Source organism: Astyanax mexicanus, chromosome 20, assembly GCF_023375975.1.
Source record: "Astyanax mexicanus isolate ESR-SI-001 chromosome 20, AstMex3_surface, whole genome shotgun sequence".
Classification (NCBI taxonomy): domain Eukaryota; kingdom Metazoa; phylum Chordata; class Actinopteri; order Characiformes; family Acestrorhamphidae; genus Astyanax; species Astyanax mexicanus.
In genome coordinates this window covers 4693276-4712635 of record NC_064427.1, presented here as the reverse complement: position 1 = coordinate 4712635, position 19360 = coordinate 4693276, and the positions used below count along the sequence as shown (strand labels likewise).

General features: G+C 38.5%; 1 protein-coding gene across 4 annotated transcripts; it reads left to right on the top strand.

Moving 5' to 3' along the window:
• The first annotated feature begins 477 nt into the window (after positions 1-477).
• rsf1b.1 (remodeling and spacing factor 1b, tandem duplicate 1) lies at positions 478-18599 on the top strand. Of its 4 annotated transcripts, XM_049468545.1 has the most exons (19): positions 507-694; positions 3335-3426; positions 4479-4571; positions 4705-4910; positions 5096-5238; positions 5872-8087; positions 8169-8234; positions 8346-9050; positions 10013-10282; positions 11152-11256; positions 11352-11431; positions 11549-11603; positions 11720-11835; positions 12437-12504; positions 12724-12934; positions 13081-13307; positions 13635-13814; positions 14359-15016; positions 15224-18599. In XM_049468545.1, the coding sequence occupies exons 1-19, from the start codon at positions 541-543 to the stop codon at positions 15234-15236; spliced, it is 5658 nt and encodes a 1885-aa protein (XP_049324502.1). In that variant the 5' UTR covers positions 507-540; the 3' UTR covers positions 15237-18599. The 4 variants fall into 4 exon arrangements, with proteins under 4 accessions (XP_049324499.1, XP_049324502.1, XP_049324501.1 ...); XM_049468542.1 differs by having other exon boundaries at positions 478-694; positions 8169-9050; XM_049468544.1 differs by having other exon boundaries at positions 8196-9050.
• Positions 18600-19360: the final 761 nt, after the last annotated feature.

Sequence of the window (19360 nt, the reverse complement as noted above, 5' to 3'; positions counted from 1 at the left end):
AATATATATAACTTTATATAAAGTTTTGTGTTTTTCCTGGAAAATCTTACAGCACTTAATGCTTCCCTCTGCTGGCAACTTTTATAGAGATGCGGATTTCATTTTTCAGCAGGACTTGGAACACTGTCCACCCTATTTGATTGCTTGACATGCACCAGTATAATCAGTGACTAAATATATTAAATTCGTATCTGAAAGGAACTGAACAGTTGTTTGTGACTTTTCTGCTTTTTTTTTAAGTTTTCATTAGTGAGTCTCTTTACTCTTCTCTCAAATTAATTGTTTTGTTTTTGTGAAGAAACTGGTTGTTGAACTGGTTGTATTCAGCCATTTCCATCTCTAGGGGGGGTTAGAAGGGATCTATTAAAACTCCTCTTTTAACAGAAATATGACTGTAATAAATCTTCTCTCCAGCTCATCATCTTCAGCCTCTCGTTTGTTTATATTAGTCATTAGAGCCGCAAAGACCTCTGGGCCACTAGGCTCATTGGCGCTGTGGATTGTGGGGAATCATTGGTCCTCCACCCGTCCATCGGAGACATGGCTGCCTCGGCGGCGGCGGCGGGTTCTTCCCCCGGGTTGTGCCCCAGCTTCGCCGTGATCTGCTCCTTTTTAGAGCGCTACGGAGCTCAGCTGGATCTACCGGAGCTTACATTCCCACAGCTGGAGCGCTATCTGGAGGAAACGACGGCAGGTGAGAGATTTTCCCCGAGGAAAGGCGCGATGTGGGAGGGAAGCTCTCTGCACACCTCCATGGCCGGTGTTGTGTCGATTTGCGCTACCGTGTCAAATCGCGCTAACACGGTGTATATTTTGAGGTAAAGCTGTACGACTAGCGCAGTTGGTAGGATAGGAGAGAATATTGTTTCTATAAAGGATGAAAGCATCACATCAGATAGATAAATAAAGATATCTTCCAGCAGAATAGAAGAATAGAGAGGAATTGTGCATGCAGATATGAGGGAAATGGTGTAGTAGAATGTAATAAGATTAATTGTGTTTTAAATCACTGTTTGCAATTTTGTAACACTTTTTTGTTAAGAAAAAAAAATTATAATTAAATAAGAAATTCTGAAGAATTGACTTGAAAAAATCTGTAAACGTGAAAAAAGTAAAATAATCTGTGTGCGCATGCGCTGAATTGCAAAGAAGCACATATCGACGGCTAGCACAACTCGACACAACACCGGGACCGCTGGCTGGCTGTTGTGTTATTGTCTGTGTGCTCCAGCTAGCGCGCTTCTGCTCGACACACTCACACGCTGCCGGCGTTTAGAGCTTTCATAACGGGTTTAACCGATTTTATTAAAGAAGATTTTGTGTTTAAAGAGGACATTTAGAGTGTTAAACACCTCAGTCTTCTGCCGTGTGTGTACATATGTATGTGTGTGTGAGACTTAAAGAGCGACAGAGAAGCAGCGGTGCGGTCGGGCTGCTGCCGCTGCTTCTGCGGCTGCTGTTGTGTTATTGTGTGCTTCTTTAGGACGCTGCAACTCGACACAAACACTATTTTTACTCACAGCAAAGCATTACAATTAACTAAAACTTAAACGAGCCACAGTTTTTAAGCGTCTGCTAACTTTGTTTTAGCCTTAAAACGTCGTCTCAGCTCGCAAAGCCGCGCTTTGTGCGACAAGGCTGGCTAGAGATTTATCCCCGTGTGTGGCTTTATCTGCCTGCACTCAGCTCACTGCTCACCAGAAAGAGAAAAACGCGTATTTGCAGGACACAGTGCTGCACAAAGGATTGAGTCTTTAGTTTTTTGTTGCTAAATGTTTTCATTTTGATTAAATCGAGCTCAGAGTTGCCTATTACTGAAGCACGCACGGTTTATTTTCAGTTGAATAATAATTTGGCAGTGAAGAGGCTCGCTAACTGCTCCGCGCATGCGCAGTGCCTATAAACTTCTGCTGGACGAGAGCGCTTTTGTAGCGCAGGAGACTAGCAAGTGTCGTATTTCTATAATTTTATAGCGGTCTTATTGGATTCATTTTTGCTAAAAACATTAACACTATAACGTGTCTTTCTAACTGTCAGTGCAAGCTAACGTGTGGGGATGAAAAGCTGTAGAATAGCTGCTAGCTAATTGATGCTAATGCTAGCGAGCATCATTAGCTAGCTGGCTAGATTAGCTTAGCATTGCGCTGTTCAGTAGGTATTTAGTTAGCTTGATTAGCTTAGCTTAACTAGCTAACTAATTAAAAGGAGAAATCAAAACGTAATTAACCAAGCAGTAGGACATATACCCTAGGTTAACATGCATATTGGCAACAGCATGAAAATAATAAACGTTAGATTATTAGAAAAGTGTATTATTTACTTTATCATAAGAATAGTTAAGTTAAGAATAAAAGTACCATAATGCGTTATGTATTAATTAGTGAAAAATACACAGCCTTTCATATTCATATGCATAATTACCACAATTAGCCCCGTCACGAAATACATATTTTGTGAACGATATATTGTCCCAGAAATTATTGCTCATGATTATAGATATTACTCATGCTCATGTCCATTTATTGTACAAAAATTAATAATGTAATTATCGTGACAGGCCTAAGTAGGAATAAATTATATTGCACAGGGGCTGTGGAAAAATACACAGCCATTCATAAGCATGCCTAAATACCACAAAACAAACAATTGAAAATATTTGTATATTGAATGCATTAATATATAAAAAGCACAGTCACAAATAATAAGGGTTCACAGACATGGAAATTCTTCTTTGATGCCGGTATCAAATTTTCTGATTATTTTGAATTATTCTGAATATTTTGCTTTGGTTCATTCAAACTACAGATTTAATTTGCGTCATCTGTATGTATTTGTGTATGTATATATGTTAAATTAATTCAATTAAAGAGTGTTCTAAAACATTTTAAGTGTTTTCTTGTATAGTTTAATCCATATATTGTTTTTTTACAATGTTATAAACAAATAAAGACAGTTAACAAGTATTTATCTGTTCTTACCTTACAGATGCAAACTTTAGTGACATGTCTTGGCCAATTAGTGATAAAGGGAAACATTCCAAATTTCTTAAACTCATAATGTCTTTTTTTTTTTATATAAATGTCCTCACACCTCAATATGAGCTAGTCGAAAAACAAGTCAATTAAACCATTCGTATGTCAGGTGCTCCTGTTCATTTAAAAAAGACTGTTATGAATGAACGCATTAGAGAATATCACTATATGTATTTTTTTATTTCATTATGATCACTAAAAGGCACCAAAGAAGCTAATTAATTTAGCTGAAATAAATACTTGCTAAGTTTGGTCGTCAGTAATGTCCTAATCATTAGTAATGTCCTAATTTTTATTTGCAGTTCCGAAGCTCTTGGTGGACCTCCATGTAAAGTTATTGAGGAAGATCGGAAAGTCTGTTTCTGCCGACAGGTGGGAGAAGTACCTCGTTAGGGTAAGTGTATTGTTATTACTGTGTTATAAATAAAGGACGTTTCCTTGGTGAACTGCTTTTTTAATTTGCCGTTTGACGGGTTTCAGAATGCTGGTATTGTTGCACATACATGCACTGATGTGGGAAATCTGGGTTTAGATATCTGATATAACACGTATATACCTGCCAGTGCTGATACAGGTATAACTTAAAGAGACTACACACTTCCCTGGGTAAACTTATGTAAGTTTATAGGCTTGTGCTTCTGTCAGAAACCTGTAAAACAAAAAAAAACTGTTTTATGTGGTAGTGATTTTCATATTTGACACCTTTCTTAAACTGAAATATAAAGATGTTATATTTGCATCATGTTTAATATAAGAGCTGTGTATAAGATTGAAGGGCTGATTACAATTTGTAAAAAAAAATAAAATAAATTAAATGTAAAGGAAGCAATAGCTTGTGCATTATTTTGAATGGTGCTGTCTGTTTACAAATAAAAAAAATGTTATGTAAAGCTATGTAAGAAACAAAATTCTAAATCGTAATCGAGAATGGGTCATATAAAAAAAAAAATATATATATATGTATGTGTATATATATGTATGTGTATATGTATGGGACATTAGCCCAGCCCTAGTTGACATCAATACATTTTAAAATTGTGCGGTCAGTGTTAGCAATTATAGCAGTCCGGCCAGCATCATCTGGTCTTTTTCCAACATGCAGTAAATATGTCAGCAAGTATCGGTTTGAAATATTGGCCATATTGGGTGGTGCCAGTGATTCTTCCAAAAAGGATGTTAGATTATCACCATTCCTCCTTATCCCTCAACTCCCCAACCTTCCTCAAAAATTGGATGGAGCTCCTCTCAGTGCAGAAAACGTAGTTCCACTGCTTCCAATGCTGGAGGGGCCTTTATATCCCTCTGTAGACATGGTACCAATAAATGCATGTTTACCTGTTCAATGGGCAGTCCTTTTCTACAAGGCCTAGACAAGCTGGGTATATGCATTTGCACATCCAAGTCAGTAGTTGGTGCAATGTATCATTTTTTGTGTTGTTAATACAGATATGTCAGGAGTTCAACACCACCTGGGCATGGGAGCTGGAGAAGAAGGGCTATCTGGAGATGACCGTGGAGTGCAAGACAGGAATTCTCAAGGTAAACTTTTCTTTTCTTTTTAGATTTCATGCGTTTGCATTTTTTTAAACTGATAGGCTGCCTACGTTTTATTGTACTAATGGGGAAAAAAATGTTGGTTATGCTTCATCAGTGGCCTTGTTTTTTTGTTTAGTATTTATGCGAATGCCAGTTTGACGACAATGTCAAATTCAAGACTGCCATCAATGAAGAAGACCCAGATAAAATGCGCCTGCAGCCCATCGGCAGGGACAAAGATGGGCTCATGTATTGGTTCCAGCTTGACCAGGATCACAATGTGAGGGTCTATGTGGAGGAGCAGGATGATCTCGATGGCTCATCTTGGAAATGCATTGTTAGGTAGGTGTTTTTTGTAATAAACATATTATAGCATATTATATAATTTTGTATTATTTAGTATCTAAGTAACTAGATGTTTGTTATATCAAGCAATATTGCAATGCAGATATTGATACAGTGTAGAATAACTAAAATGCTCTATTTGGTTCTTGATTCACTTCTAAATCCCTCATGTGTCTTTGCAGAAATCGAGATGATTTGGCGCAGATCCTTGGACTATTAAAGACTCAGATTGATCCTGCACTTTTAGTCAAGAAGGACCAGGAGGAGGGGTCATCTAGTAACAGCCCAAACCCAGAGGATGAAGAGAACAAGAAGAAAGATGATGGTACTGTATAGTTTGAAAATTTCTCTGAATCTTTTATGGAATTTTTTTTTTGGAGTATATATCGGTATTGGAGATAATTTGTGACTGGCATTCAAACAATAAATATAGCAACTCTGATCAGAATATATCATCCATATTTTGTATAATGGACATTACTTTTGTCTGTACAACCTCGTTAAAGCAAGTGTAGAAGGCTGCACTTCCAGCGAACTTATATTTGTAGAGCCTGTAGGGCTTTTTAACACCACTAACTGGATTCCCCTCTTGAGAGTTTTTCACTCAGCCGAATACAAGTATAGGACAAAGGAGAGCTGGAAAACATGGCTACTATCTTTGAGAACTGGCTCATAAGTTCTCTCAGCTGCTGTTCAGAATTTTGGTTTTAAAAAGACATCGCACTTAACATAAGTCCTCAGCTGGTACTCCCATTCAGCTGATTGTACTGAAGGGCAAGTCTTCCCCTAAAATCACTGAACAGCCCATCTCTACTGTCATTTAGGAATTATTTTGCATGTTGTAGTTTTGATTGATTACAATATTATTACAAGTATTAATTATACCTTCATATTTGTCAAGATGAATACATGTTGTAACTGGTATAGGTGGTGATCGTTTTACATTTTTCTGTTTTAGGAGAGGTCAAGGAAGAAAATGATTTGGAAGTAGAAAAGTCAAAAGATGCATGTCCTGTCTCTCCCAAGACTGAGAAAGAAGGCCAACCCTCAGAAAAAGCTGATTTAAAACAAGAAACTACAGAGAACAATGAAGCATTAAAAGATAAAACGGACGTAAAAGAAGAAAATAAGAATCAATCTGACAAGCCAGTGGAAAAAGATGGAATCATTATTCGAACGATCAAAGAGGAGCCCATGGAGGAAGATCCCAAAACCTTAGCAGAGTCACCACCAGAAAAAAGCTGCGGTGCTCCTTCAGAACCAGCAGAGGATTTGCAGAAAAAGCCTTCAGAGGAGGTACAGAGAGCAATTAAAAATGACCAGCAAGCTAAAATACCCTTGAAAAAGAGAGGGATGAAACGGAGCGAGGATTTTGAGACCACCAACTGTGGAAGTGGCAGCAGCAGCATCATTGTGCGTAATCCAGCAGTCGCTGTAATAAAAGAAACCCAGGCAGCCAATGAGGAGAATGCAGTAAACGGTGACAAGCTGAATGGAGATATCTCCTCTGAAATTAAGAAAATCTCAGAAATAAAGCAAAAAGAAACAGTGCAACCTGAAAAGTCTAAAGATCAGCACAAAGAACCCAGTGTGAAGGAAGCAAAAAATCAACATTCAGAAACAGAAGAAATAAAAAAAACAGAGGAACCAAGTAAAGACAAAGAAAAGAAACAGAAAGAAGAGTCTGTGAAGAAGGATGAGACCCAAACTAGTGTAGAAGAACCTATGGAAGTTGATAAACCTGATGGTACCACAGCCATGAAAGCTGATCAGGAAACACAACCAAAACAACAAGAAGCTGCTGCTGAGAAGACATCCAAACATGAAGAACCTTCGCAAACTCCAACAGATGTGGAAAAGACTTCTCAAACAACTGAAAAAAACTCTCAGCCATCTAGTACAGATGTTGCAGCAGAATCTTCAGACTCTTCTCCGAAGATAAAACCTGAAGAATCCAGTAAAATGGACACCACAGACCAATCTGAACCTGAAAAAATTATACCGGTTACTTCAAACAAGAGTCCTAAAGAATTGGAACCATGCCTTAAAAAAGTAGAAGACACAAAAGATGTAAAAGACCAAGAAATGAAAGATCTGTCTGATGACGTCAATAAAACAAATACTCCAGAGTTAAAAGAGAAAGCCGATTCTTCTAAAGAGCTGAGCACATTGCCTGCTTCTATGGAGACTGAGACAACACCTACATCTTTGGAAAAGTCCCAAGCCTCTCCAAAGACGGATAGTTCTACTCAAGAAGAGAGTGTAAAACCTGTTGCTGTTAAAGAGACTAGCTCTGACAATGCCTCAGTACAAGATCACCAAAAGTCTAAACCAGACGAGCTTCCTGAGGAGAATAAACTCCCCGCCATTAAGGAAAGTCAAGAATCTGATGCTTTAAAAAAAGAGACAAAAGCAGTGTCTGAATGTACAGACATTTCAGAGAAGGAGAAACCACCTTCTCCAAAACAAAAGGATGAAACGTCTACATTGGAATCCTCTGAAAAAGCATCATCCAGTGATGATGGAAAAATTAAGTGTACACAGAGTGAGACTTCTAAATCAGATCAAGACTCCAAAGAAACTGGATCAACACCTACAGGGAAGGAATCACCAGCCCTACCGGATGTCCAGAAAAAGGCAGAGGATTTTCCCTCACCTCAAGAAAAATCTAAAGTAGAGAATGAGAATAAGCAAATGGAAGTTACTTCAGAGGACTCCAAAAAGAACGTTGATCAAGTGTCCAAAGGTAGTGAAGAGGTCCCAGGACAGAAGATCCAGAAAGTTCCAGAAATCCAGCAGGAAAAGAAAGACGAAGGAAAAGATTCTGTACCTCAGACTGAGACTTGCAAGAAGCAGGATGAGCAGGACAAGTGTCCAGAGGCGAAGGAAATGTCTCTGAAAGAGCAAGACAAATCTCCTGAGAGTAAGGACAAATCTCAGAAAGAGCAGGACAAGGAGAAGTCTCTGGAGGGGCAAGCAAAGTCTCTAAAAAAGCAGGACAAAGACAAGTCCCCTAAAGAGCAAGACAAGGATAAGTCTGTGAAAGATCAGGACAAAGACAAATCTCAAAAAGAGCAGGAGAAGGACGAATCTCCAAAAGAGCAGCAGAAGGACGAATCTCCAAAGGAGCAGGAGAAGGACAAATCACAAAAAGAGCAGGAGAAAGAAAAGTCTCCAGAAGATCAGATGAAGGACAAATCGCAGAAAGAGCAGGAGAAGGACAAGTCTTTGAAAGAGCAGGACGAGGACAAGTCTTTGAAAGAGCAGGACAAGGACAAGTCTTTGAAAGAGCAGGACAAGGACAAGTCTTTGAAAGACCAGGTCAAGGACAAGTCTTTGAAAGAGCAGGAGAAGGACAAATCTTTGAAAGAGCAGGAGAAGGACAAGTCTCAAAAAGAGCAGGAGAAGGACAAGTCTTTGTTGAAAGAGCAGGACAAGGACAAGTCTTCGACAGAGCAGGACAAATCTCAGAAAGAGCAGGAGAAGGACAAGTCTCCAAAAGAGCAGGACAAGGACAAGTCTTCAGAGGGGCAAGTCAAGTCTCTAAAAGAGCAGGCAAAGGACAAGTCTGTAAAAGACCAGGACGAGGACAAGTCCCCTACAGAACAGGACAAGGAAAAGTCTCTGGATGAAGAAAAGCCTCAAAAGAAAAGCAAGAGTTGTAAGGATAAAACCAAAATCGATGAAAGTTCTGTAGAGGAAAAGAAAGATGAAGGCATTGAGAAAAGTTCTTCTGAAGAGACAGGCGAAAAAGTTTCAGAGGAGAAAAAGACAGAGACAGGCAAAAAGGGGGTGAAGGCAAATAAGGAGAAACCATCTGAAGAACCACAGGAAGGAATTCGCATTAAACTCAAAGTCCCGGTTAGTAGGCGAAAGGCAGATCTGTTAAGAGACGAAGGCAAGGGAGACTCTGAGTCGGAAGCCAGCGAAGGAAGGTGCTTAAGGCGCTCACCAAGGATCTGCAGACCCTCAGCCAAAGTGGTCGAGATCCAAGACCGGAAAGTTGAGAAGAAGCAGGCCACCTCTTTGACAGAGAAGGACAAGGATGAAAGTGACGAAAAAGAGGAGGAGGAAATCACAGTACAGAAGAAACCGAGGGAGAGGAAGGTTGATCCAGAAGCTCAAAATAAACCGAAGGTATGTCGTCTCTGTGATTATCTATACTATCTATCTTTACTCTGCGTTAACTTTCATATGAAAGGTGGCAAAAAAATAAGTAAAGAAATGGACCTAGGGTTGAATGTTGGCAAGAACCTGCCGATACAATACATATCACATATCATAATGTTGGTTAATAGTTAATACTGTGTTTTTCACAGTCGATACAGTATTTGCAGATATTCCGATATATAATTCTTTTTTTTACACCCCTAAAAGGAACTATTTGTCGCATTATTGGCAATCTTTTTAAAACTTTTGAACATACTGTGTAAATCAATATATGTCTGCAATCAGCTGACATGTTGCCCCAGCTTGAGTTTGTTGTTGCCTGAAATTGTTTACTTGGTATAGCACTCTTTTATATTGCTTTTTCTTATATTGCTTTACATCCATGCCAATGCGAAAGTGGCTTAGAACAATGTGGACAGCAGGGGTGAGCCAAATCATATTGTACACAAAAATATTGCCAATAAATCTGACACAATTAAACAAACTCCATAATAACGTGATATCGCGATGTTCCTAAAAGAATCTATTTTGTATTTGTTTTGCAGTTTATTGTATGTATTTTTAATGGTTTGTTTGCCGTTTGTTACTTTTAAATTATTTTTTTTTGTTTACGACTTTAATAATTTGAAACTCTTATACCAAATAAAGTTGTAATGTTTATTTTGTTGCAGTGCCATATTATATTATTAAAATCATTTTTTAAAATATGTATTTTGTCATTAAAAAAATACCCTGAAATATCATGATGTTCTATTAGGCCTATAAAGCCCACCCTTAGTGGGCAGAGAAAGTTACGTAGTTTGAAACTGACATATTAATTTCTTATATAAAGGGAGTATAACTGACTATTAAGAAGTTAGTCTGTAGAATAGCAAAGTTTTCTTGTCCAATATCTAATTTTGTCATTTTGAATCCGACATGCAAAACAGGGGCGACGCCGAAAGAGGACCTGCTGGTCCAACACTCGAACGCGGCGCAAAAAGAAGGGCTCAGAAGACGAAGATGACGAGAGTTCAAGTGAGGAAGAGGAAACGGAGGAAGATGACAGTGATGAGGATTTCAAGGTGGTGAAATCCAGAAAGAGGAGGAGGAACTGCGACAGAGTGAAGAACTCTGATTCTTCTACCTCGTGTTCAGAGGAAGAACTTCCGAATGATGACCCCTGCAAACACTGTGGCCTGCCCAACCATCCTGAGCTGGTATGTTTTTTTTAAGTGGAGCCATTGACTGTAGGTCTGTCATGATAAGCTTTTTTTGTTTGTTTTTTTATTTCCCTGAAGTAATTTCATTACACTCTAGTATTGTCATTTTATGATACATTTATGATAAAATAATACAATATCCTACAAGTGCAATTACAAAGATTGGTAACACTTTAAAATAGGACTGACTTTATAAAGGGTTTATGAATGGTTTATAAATTATTATTATTAATTAGGTTGCAAATACATTAAAACCCATTAATAAGCAGTTAATTAATTTATAACACACAAATAGAAATGGCAACAGTGAGCAAAACATTGCAAAAATATTGATTCGACATTCATTTCTACTGTCAAACCTCAGATCTTTCTACACACTGATTTTGCTTTTCGTTTTCCATCAATCAGCATTAAACCTGTCATATTAATATATTTCTAAGTATGTTTAACTATTTACCATAAATTAAATGACAAAGTTGAAACTGTTGCTTTTTCAGTTGATGTGTTTAATTGCTTATTAATGATTTACAACCTAATCAATAATAAGTAATAATCTAATATATAAACCATTTATAAATCCTTTATAAAGGTAGTCTTATTTTAAAGTGGTACCAATTACTTTTAAAGAACAGTAAACCTTTAAATATAAAGAATATTCAGACATTGAAATGGAAATATACTTTTTTTTAACGCAGTTTGCAGTACTGTTGTCAGCAGAAGCTGTAGAGGTTATTTCCATATATTCTCTTAACTGCTAATGTAAATATTGTGACTGGTCTAATTGACTCTTTTTATGGGTATTTTATTTGGTGTTCCAATGTTTTTACAAAGTCACTAACCTGAAGTCCTTTAATTAATCCCGACAGATTCTTCTCTGTGATTCGTGTGACAATGGATATCATACAGCTTGTCTCCGGCCTCCTCTTATGATCATCCCAGATGGAGAATGGTTCTGTCCACCCTGCCAACATGTATGTAATATTTTAAACATGTGTAACTGTTCAGCTAACGCACGACTGTCCTCCAGGATTTGAGAGTCACTCAATTTTCTGGTCCTTTTGTGCAGAAATTGCTTTGTGATAAGCTGGAAGAACAGCTGGTTAATATCGATGCAGCGCTTAAGAAGAAGGAACGGGCGGAGAGAAGGTAACCTGATGCTAGTTCTTATATAACTAGAAGTTAGGGGGAAACCTTAAGGGGACTAACACTAATTCATGACTAAACCTGGATGTAATGTAATGTCATTTGTTTTGTGTTCCTCAGGAAAGAGCGCCTGGTTTATGTTGGGATCAGCGTTGAGAACATAATCACACCTTCTGTAAGCAGTGAATATGGATGTTATTGATGTATTAATTATAGAGTAGACAGGTTTCAGTGCATGATAGTAGCATCAGATTAGAATACCTGAACACTGAACAACATATTTTTCAAAAGGTTGAACCAGAAGAAGAAAAAGAAGAGGAAGACAAGGTGAAGGAAAAGAAGGAGGTCAAGAAAGTCAAGTCCTGGGGTCGAAGATCAACACGAGCAAAGAAATATATTAGCTACAGGTATACCACATGTCTGAAGCTTTTGTGCATCTAATGACAAACACCATTGGTTTCGCAAGAAGCAGTGTCTGAGCAAGCATCCCAGTATTTTTTTATATATTGATTGATTATAATTGATTAATTGAATTACTGTTTAATGTGATTTTCAAAGTGGAGATGCTGCAGAGTGAATCTCAGTATATAGACATTTGCTTCTGTAAGAAACCTGTAAAGAACTGTTTAATGTGGTAGTGATTTGACATATTTTACACTTTTCCCAAACTGGAATTATGTTAGCATTATGTTTAATATAAAAGCATGTAAGATTAAAGGGGGCTTCTTACTATTCATAAAAAAATTATATTAAACATAAAGAAAACAATAGCTTGTGAATCACTTGAAATGGTATAGCTGCCTATCTGGGGGAAACTGCCCTATAGTGTTTCTATTCTCAGTTCATAGTACTTTTGAGGTACTTTAAAAATAATTTAATATCAATTTTAAACTTTTATTGAATTATCTATTTGCATCTGTAGCACTGAGAATTTCTAATTAACTGCCAATAAACGAGAAAAAAGAAGGATTGCCTTATCTAATCTTATTTCCCTGTCATTTGCTTTAGGTTTGATGAGTTTGATGAAGCGATCGAGGAAGCAATTGAAGAAGACATTAAAGAAGCAGAAGGAGGAGGTGAGACTTAGGCCTGTGACAATAACCATTTTTTGTGGATGATCTATTGTCCCAGAAATGATAGCGATGAACAATAATATTGTCATTTTTAGACCATTTAAAAGCCACTAATATAATGATGTTCAAATAGCATTACAAAGCAATAATACCATTTAAAGACAATAATACCATTCTAAATCAAATCTGTGATTTTGGAGTAACTGTTGCTTCCACCTGCAGGAGCGGGTCGAGGAAAGGACATGGCCAATATCACAGGCCACCGAGGGAAGGACATGTCCACCATCTTACAGGAAGAAGGAAAGGAGAACGGGCGGCCCCAGAGGACCAGCACAGTTCAGCGGAGAAAAAAGCGGCGGCGCCTCAACGACCTGGACAGTGACAGCACTGTGGAGGAAGAGGAGAGTGAGGACGAGTTCCGCCTCAGTGAAAGGTACGATGGTTTTTTTGAAGCACAGGATATGAGAGTTATTCAGTTGGATTATCTGGAATGGGTAGTTTACTTTTTCCGTGGTTGTCTAAACGATACATTTTTCTATTTATTTAAATAATAAATTTCCTCTAAATGTCCCCCTGCAGCAGTGAGGAGGAGTTTGTCGCGTCTGGTAACGCAGAGAGCGAAGCAGAGGGCCAGTCGTTTGATGATAGTGACTTTGGCAGTGATGGCTGTGGTCCAGCCAAACGCATGTCGTCCAGGCGAACGGCCGCTAGGCGCCGGAGCACTCGGACTCGCAGGAGACGCAGACCCAGAGGTTCCTCTGACGATGAAGAGCTTGAGGATACTGAGGAAGAGGAGGATGAAATTGGTAGGTATTTAGCAAAGACTATTGGACTATATGGGGCATTCCAGTTAGGGATGAACATATTTGGTCGAAAATGAACAAAATAAAAAATACTGAAATATATATATATTTTTTTTCTTCCAAATTTTCATTAATGTTGCCACATTTTCCACCATTAAATGATTTAGGTAGCCTACATGATTTTTCTAAGGAAAACCATTACAAATAACAAACATTAGCATCCCAGAAGAAATATATCCACAATTTTGTCTGTTGAATATTCACGGCATCTCTCTAAAGATGTATGTTCTAATATGTGATCATATTTTGTGTGTGTGCACGCGTGTGTAGTTACCGAAGGATCAAGTGACTACAGTGAGAATGATCTGGACATGCGCAGACGCCGCTCTCACCGGAGCCGGAAGCAGCAGGTTAATTACCGTGAGACCTCAGACTCTGATGGCTCGCAGACAAGCAAAAACAAAGACAAGCAAAAGAGCCGTAGACGTTTGTCCAGCTCAGAGAGTGAAGGTTAGTTCCTTGTTTTTTTTTTTTTTTGTTTGTTTTTTTTCCCCTCCCTCCCTCCTCTCCTCGGCCTTTCAGAACTAGCAACAAATTCAACAAATACACACCTGGTTATTTAGATTCTCAGTGGTTTTCAGTATTACTAGAAAAGGCATATTGGTCCACATGTCAACAACTTTTCTTTTGTGTAAAAAAATAAATAAATAATAATAAAAAAAAAATTCTCTGCTTAGCTAATTGTCTGTATCACACACCCACAGCTGCTTTGTCTCAAACAAATGCCTTTTAATTTGCAGTAAGTCACTGCTGCCATTGGGTGTTTTATTTATAGTTTAAACAGGACTGATCTCAATTTTTTTACCTGTACAAAGTTGTTTTGCACTTGCGTTTGTACACAAACTTCTGTGGACCACACATGGGTTCTAAATGGCCTGGTGGTCCTCATCCCACAGGTTGAGAAACCCTGATGTAGAGGATATTCCTCTGCTGATTATGTTTGTATAAATTTTTATTAATAAAAAATGCCTTTTGTTTTGTTGTGATTCTGCAGCAAGTTTCAACTCTGCGGATTCTGAAGAAGACGCCCGTAAGAGTAAGAAGCGAAAAGCCGACTCGTCTGAAGAGGATTCCCGCAAACGGCGCCGGCCTCAGACACTCAAGCGCAGGAGAGAGTCTGAGGAGGACGACGACGACGACGACGATGATGACGATTCGGACGAATCAGAAGAAGAGGATCGGCCAGTTCGCAAGAGGGTGAACCGCATCGATTCGGATGACAGCGAGGAGGAGGAGAAGGAAGAGAAGAAAGAGGAGAAGGAGAGCAAGGAGGAGAAGAAGACGACGACTACCACCACAACCTCCACCCCCAACGCTGCAGAGAAGGACAAGGATGCGGAAAAGGAGACGGAGGCGGAGGATGTCCTGGGAAAGGGCGTTGGCACGCTTGACTACAACCTGGAGGAGCTTCCTGCCACTAACGGACAGAGCCCCATGAAAAGCCTGGAGGGGCTGGTCCCACGACCTGCCGCGGGCACAGGGAACCCTGCTCTCGTGGGTAACGTGGGCTTAAAAAACAGCAGTGCGCCGCCACCTGTAGCCATGGCTGCCAATGGCCTGGCCCCCCAGGAGATGGCGCCACAGGACGAAGAGGAGGATGACCTATTAGGGGTCACAGACCTTGTAGACTATGTCTGCAACAGTGAACAGTTGTAAGACATGGCATACTTTTTCTTTATTTTTCTCTCTCTTGCGGTTTTTCTAAGTCCTCTCTTTCTCCACCTTCCCACTCTCCTACACTGATCCATTAACCCTTTTCAATGCTTACTGTTTTTTGGGTTTTGCATCATTGCCATGTTACTCACCGTATAACCTGGACAGTGTTGAGCTTGACAGTTCTGTGTTCTGTGTGCCGGCAGGAAAGACGATTGATGAAAGAGGATTCTGGGCGATGGAGTAGGCAGGGCACCAGAGCATAGTCTCCGGTTTGCCCTTCTACTCGAGATGGTCCAAACTACTGTGGGAAGGTCATCAGCTTGGCAGAGGCTGGTGTGGGATGCAGGTTTGCATTAGTCACTCCCCAGCAGGAGCAGCACCTGAACAAAAACGATGTAAATAAATCCACCAAACGAAGGTGTAGATGGTTGGTGGGGTGTCGAGAGGCTCCCCCTCAAGATGTTTTTATTTTTTACAAATCTTTGTGAGTGTAAAAAGTCACCAAGCCTCGGGCAAATGTAGAAACAACCTCCCCAACCTCTCTCTTACACTAAATCGTGTAGCCATTCCTTTTCAGCAAATCAGAAACCTCATGTAGAGACATTCATGTGGTATGTTTCCATTGTTTGTTTAATTAGAAAATACATGAGTATTGTTCTTTTTCCATTGCTGTTTTTTGTTGTTTTTTTTGCTGGGAAGTGAAAGAAAATGAAAGTGAGAATGGCAAAAGGAAAATACAAGGTCAAGATACAAGAATGAATGCATTCCAGTCAAACATCTAGACACGGTTAACTTTTGTTCTCAAGAACACTTATTTAGCATATAGTTTGGCCTCTCTTGCTAAACTATAATATATTGTTCTAAATGTGTCTGCCCCTTCTCCTCCTCAGTGGCTGGTGTGGGATATGCTCTTGAATGTCTTGAACACTGATTGGTTTAAACCTTTTAGTTACATTTTGTTTTTGGAAAACATACATATATAAGCTTTGTTTTGTTATACTATTTATTACATTTTTTTTAGCTAATTGCAACTCAATCATAGTCAATCAGATATTTCCTTTACAAGGGCAACAGCTGATCATAAAGATTGGATCAAAAAATTCCTAATAAAAAAAAAACCTAACATTTCTCCAGGGGAATCCAGAGATTACTACCAAATGTGTTTTATTTTAAAGAACATTACATTACCTCTTAAAACTATTAAAGTAAAAAATAATGGGGTGAAGACTCTTCGTAATAAATCCTGCTTCTTTCTAGTCTGCTTTGACTGTTTTACAGTTAACTCGACGTCACTTTGACTGCATTTTAGTAGAATTGAAAAGATTGTCCTAAATCAAACACTATTATTACCACGGCAGCTTGAGAGAGTGCGTCAAAGGCCAAACTAAAACTAAGAATTAATTTGTGCTGTTATTGTATGTGATCATGTATATGTGTAAAACGTAGACTATTTCAGCATTCAGCGTATGTTTAGATTGATGAACCTCACATAATATAATGATGATAAAAATAATAATCTTTTTTTTTTCTTCATTTTTTTTAAGTAGTTCTCTGAAGGATAGATATGGGTTATCCCTGTTTGGGGGATTTGTCTCATATATTATTCTGTGCTTTTCAGTCATGCAAGTCATTTCATCTCATTTATTTCTAAATATTTAATAAAGGGATTTTTTTCTTCTTCTTTTTTTTTCCCCCCCACCACAAGACTCCACATGCCAACCTATTATTTTCTTTTGTATGCTATTTTATCTTCCAGGATTATATATATATTGACATTGTAACCTGTTGTTTTCTCGATTTCTGGATTTCTGTATACATAGACTGTTTCTATTTTTCTTTCTGAGCAATATATATTTTTCTTGTTAGCTAAATAATAATAATAATACAAAATATACATGAATATACATGATTACCGCTGTCCCACCAGTCAGTCCATCACCAGTGAACTGTTCTGTTCTATTCTGAACTATTCTTTACCAGTGTTTTTGGACAGGCAGAGATTCCTGAGATCCTCGTTGTGGTATTATTTAACATGTCGAACAGCGTACAGACTACCTTGCAATCAGTCAAAGCCTTCCTCCAGTTATTCAGCACAGAATTCTGCAGGTTTGCATATGGATTCTGTATAAACAGATCAAGCACGGACACTGGTACGGAAGGGACATTGGCTTGCAGCACCGGTGGGTGGAGACGTACGTCGGTGGACGAGGGCAGACAACTTGGGAGAAAGCAACGTAATATACGGAGTTTATCTTTGCGTGTACTATATCTGTAGTTTTTTGCTGTAACATAGTTAGAAGCATTTTTAAATCATTCAAACGATATATATTTAGCAGTCCTTTATGATTGCAACTGTTTATATTTCTTTCTTTTTTTTTTTTTGTAGTAGGTTGTGGCACCAACACAACTTTTGTACAATTTTAAAGTGTCTAAAGTGAGTCATGGCATGTTTGTTCTGTCCGAGTTGATCTGTGGAGATTAGCTGCGTTTTCTAAAGAGATGTGCGTGCGTGTGTGCTGGCTTGATTCAGCTGAATCCGGAGGTCATTAGTGTGGCTTGGATTGAGTTATCCATGAATAATCCATGAATCCAGCCCTGTGTGTATGAATGTATGTGTGTTTATGTATGTAAGTATACCTCCTCTAGTGAGGATTGTTCCATCCTTAATTTGCTTTTTTCCACAGCCGGCACGTTGTTTCACTGCTTGCTCAAACGTTGTACATATGTAACCTGTCCTCGGAGGGTGTTTTGGCTGAAGTGCGCTGTGTGTGTATCTGAGCTACAATAGCTGGGCTCTGAGGAGTTGTGTGGTGAGGTTGTGAAACAGCATTTTTGACTGAGAGCTTTGTAAAATGTCTTGTAAAATAATGTTGAAGCTTGGCATGCACATTTCTCCTAATTAGCCCGGTTTTATTTTATTTTATATATTTTTTTTGCAGTTATTCTTCATATATATGGTGCTTAAAGCCTGGGCCATGATGAATCTTTAAAAAAATCACAAAGTCACATTTTCTCATTTTTACTGCTGGTATGAATATTCTTATGCCACATTTGCCAGATGTTCCCTAAGCAACCTGTAAATGTCAGTAAATATCGGTGAATATCTTCTCCCTTTGATTCTAAACAGTATTTGGATGCTGCAAAAATCCTACGTTTTCAACCTAAAGCTAAAAACATACTTTTATCTACCATTTCCCTTTACATTTTTGGACCAGACTGTCACATGATACAAATCTAGGCTTATGACTGGGTGTTTTACGACTTGCAGCAGAATGAGCTGTAATTAGTCCCCAGAGTGGTTCAACTAATGTGGATTCAGTTCACAGTTTAATGAAAAGGAGTTGGTGCCAATGAAATTCAGTATTTTCAGTAATTGGGTTGTAGATGGAGGCAAGAGGCCAAAATAGGTGTGTGCAGATGGTTGGGTCTGGTTGGGCATTAGCTTCTAGAGATGTCCTCTGTCTTTGTTGTTTTCCTTCCATTTGTTTTTTGTTTTGTTTTTTGTTAACTGTATTGTAATTTCTTTCATATAAATACAATCTTGTACATTTGTCATAATAAAAGGGTATTACACCTCTATTTGTGACTATTTTCAAAGGGATTGTTCAGGAATGCTCTTTATTCTGACAGATTACTGGAATTTGGACGCAGTTTGAGAAAATACTAACAAACCAAGAGAAAAAAGTCTTTAGTCTGTTTGTCAGACTAAACGGAGAATGGTCCAAGACCACCAGTGCTGTAGTTTCAGGTCTAGACGCTGCGTTATATTTAGAGCTGTGTTAACAATTTAGCACTATGATGGCTTGGCTCATGTTGGTGCTTCTGTGCTTGCTAATGCACACTTGACTCCACTTTGCTTTTTTCCTTTATGGACTCCAAGATTTGTTGCCCCTGCTTAACATTGCTTTTTCTAAAATCAAGGGTATAAAAAAGAGATTATTTTGCTTTACTGCTTAAAGATGGCTGCCTTTGTACTAAATTTTGGAGCATTGCTATGAACATTGCTTTAATTGCATTTAACAGCAAGAAAGTTAGTGAGGTCAGGATGTTGGACCACCACCCAACCCAATTAATTTCAACCAAAGAATTTCACCATAATTCCAGAAATCACAGTTCCACTGCTCCACAGTTCAATAGTGCACACACCTGGCATCCTATTAAGAGTCTATTGGCAGTACTTCTTTACAGGGACAAGATGAGCTATGTCTGTGTGCGCATTTGTACATCTGTCATCATTAGGTGCAACTTAATGCAGCTGAATGCTTTTATTAGAATGGGTGTCCATATATTTTTGTCTTTACCAAAGTAGAAAATTAAAATGGGTCTACTTTACAGTAGAC

What these genes read in the sequence shown, in the direction of transcription:
- rsf1b.1 (XM_049468542.1), top strand. Translation starts at nt 541, where the DNA reads ATGGCTGCCTCGGCGGCGGCGGCGGGTTCTTCCCCCGGGTTGTGCCCC. An exon ending in GGGAGAAGTACCTCGTTAGG is followed by an intron (nt 3,427 to 4,478) that starts GTAAGTGTATTG and finishes TTGTTAATACAG; the next exon opens with ATATGTCAGGAGTTCAACAC. An exon ending in AAGCTCAAAATAAACCGAAG is followed by an intron (nt 9,051 to 10,012) that starts GTATGTCGTCTC and finishes CATGCAAAACAG; the next exon opens with GGGCGACGCCGAAAGAGGAC.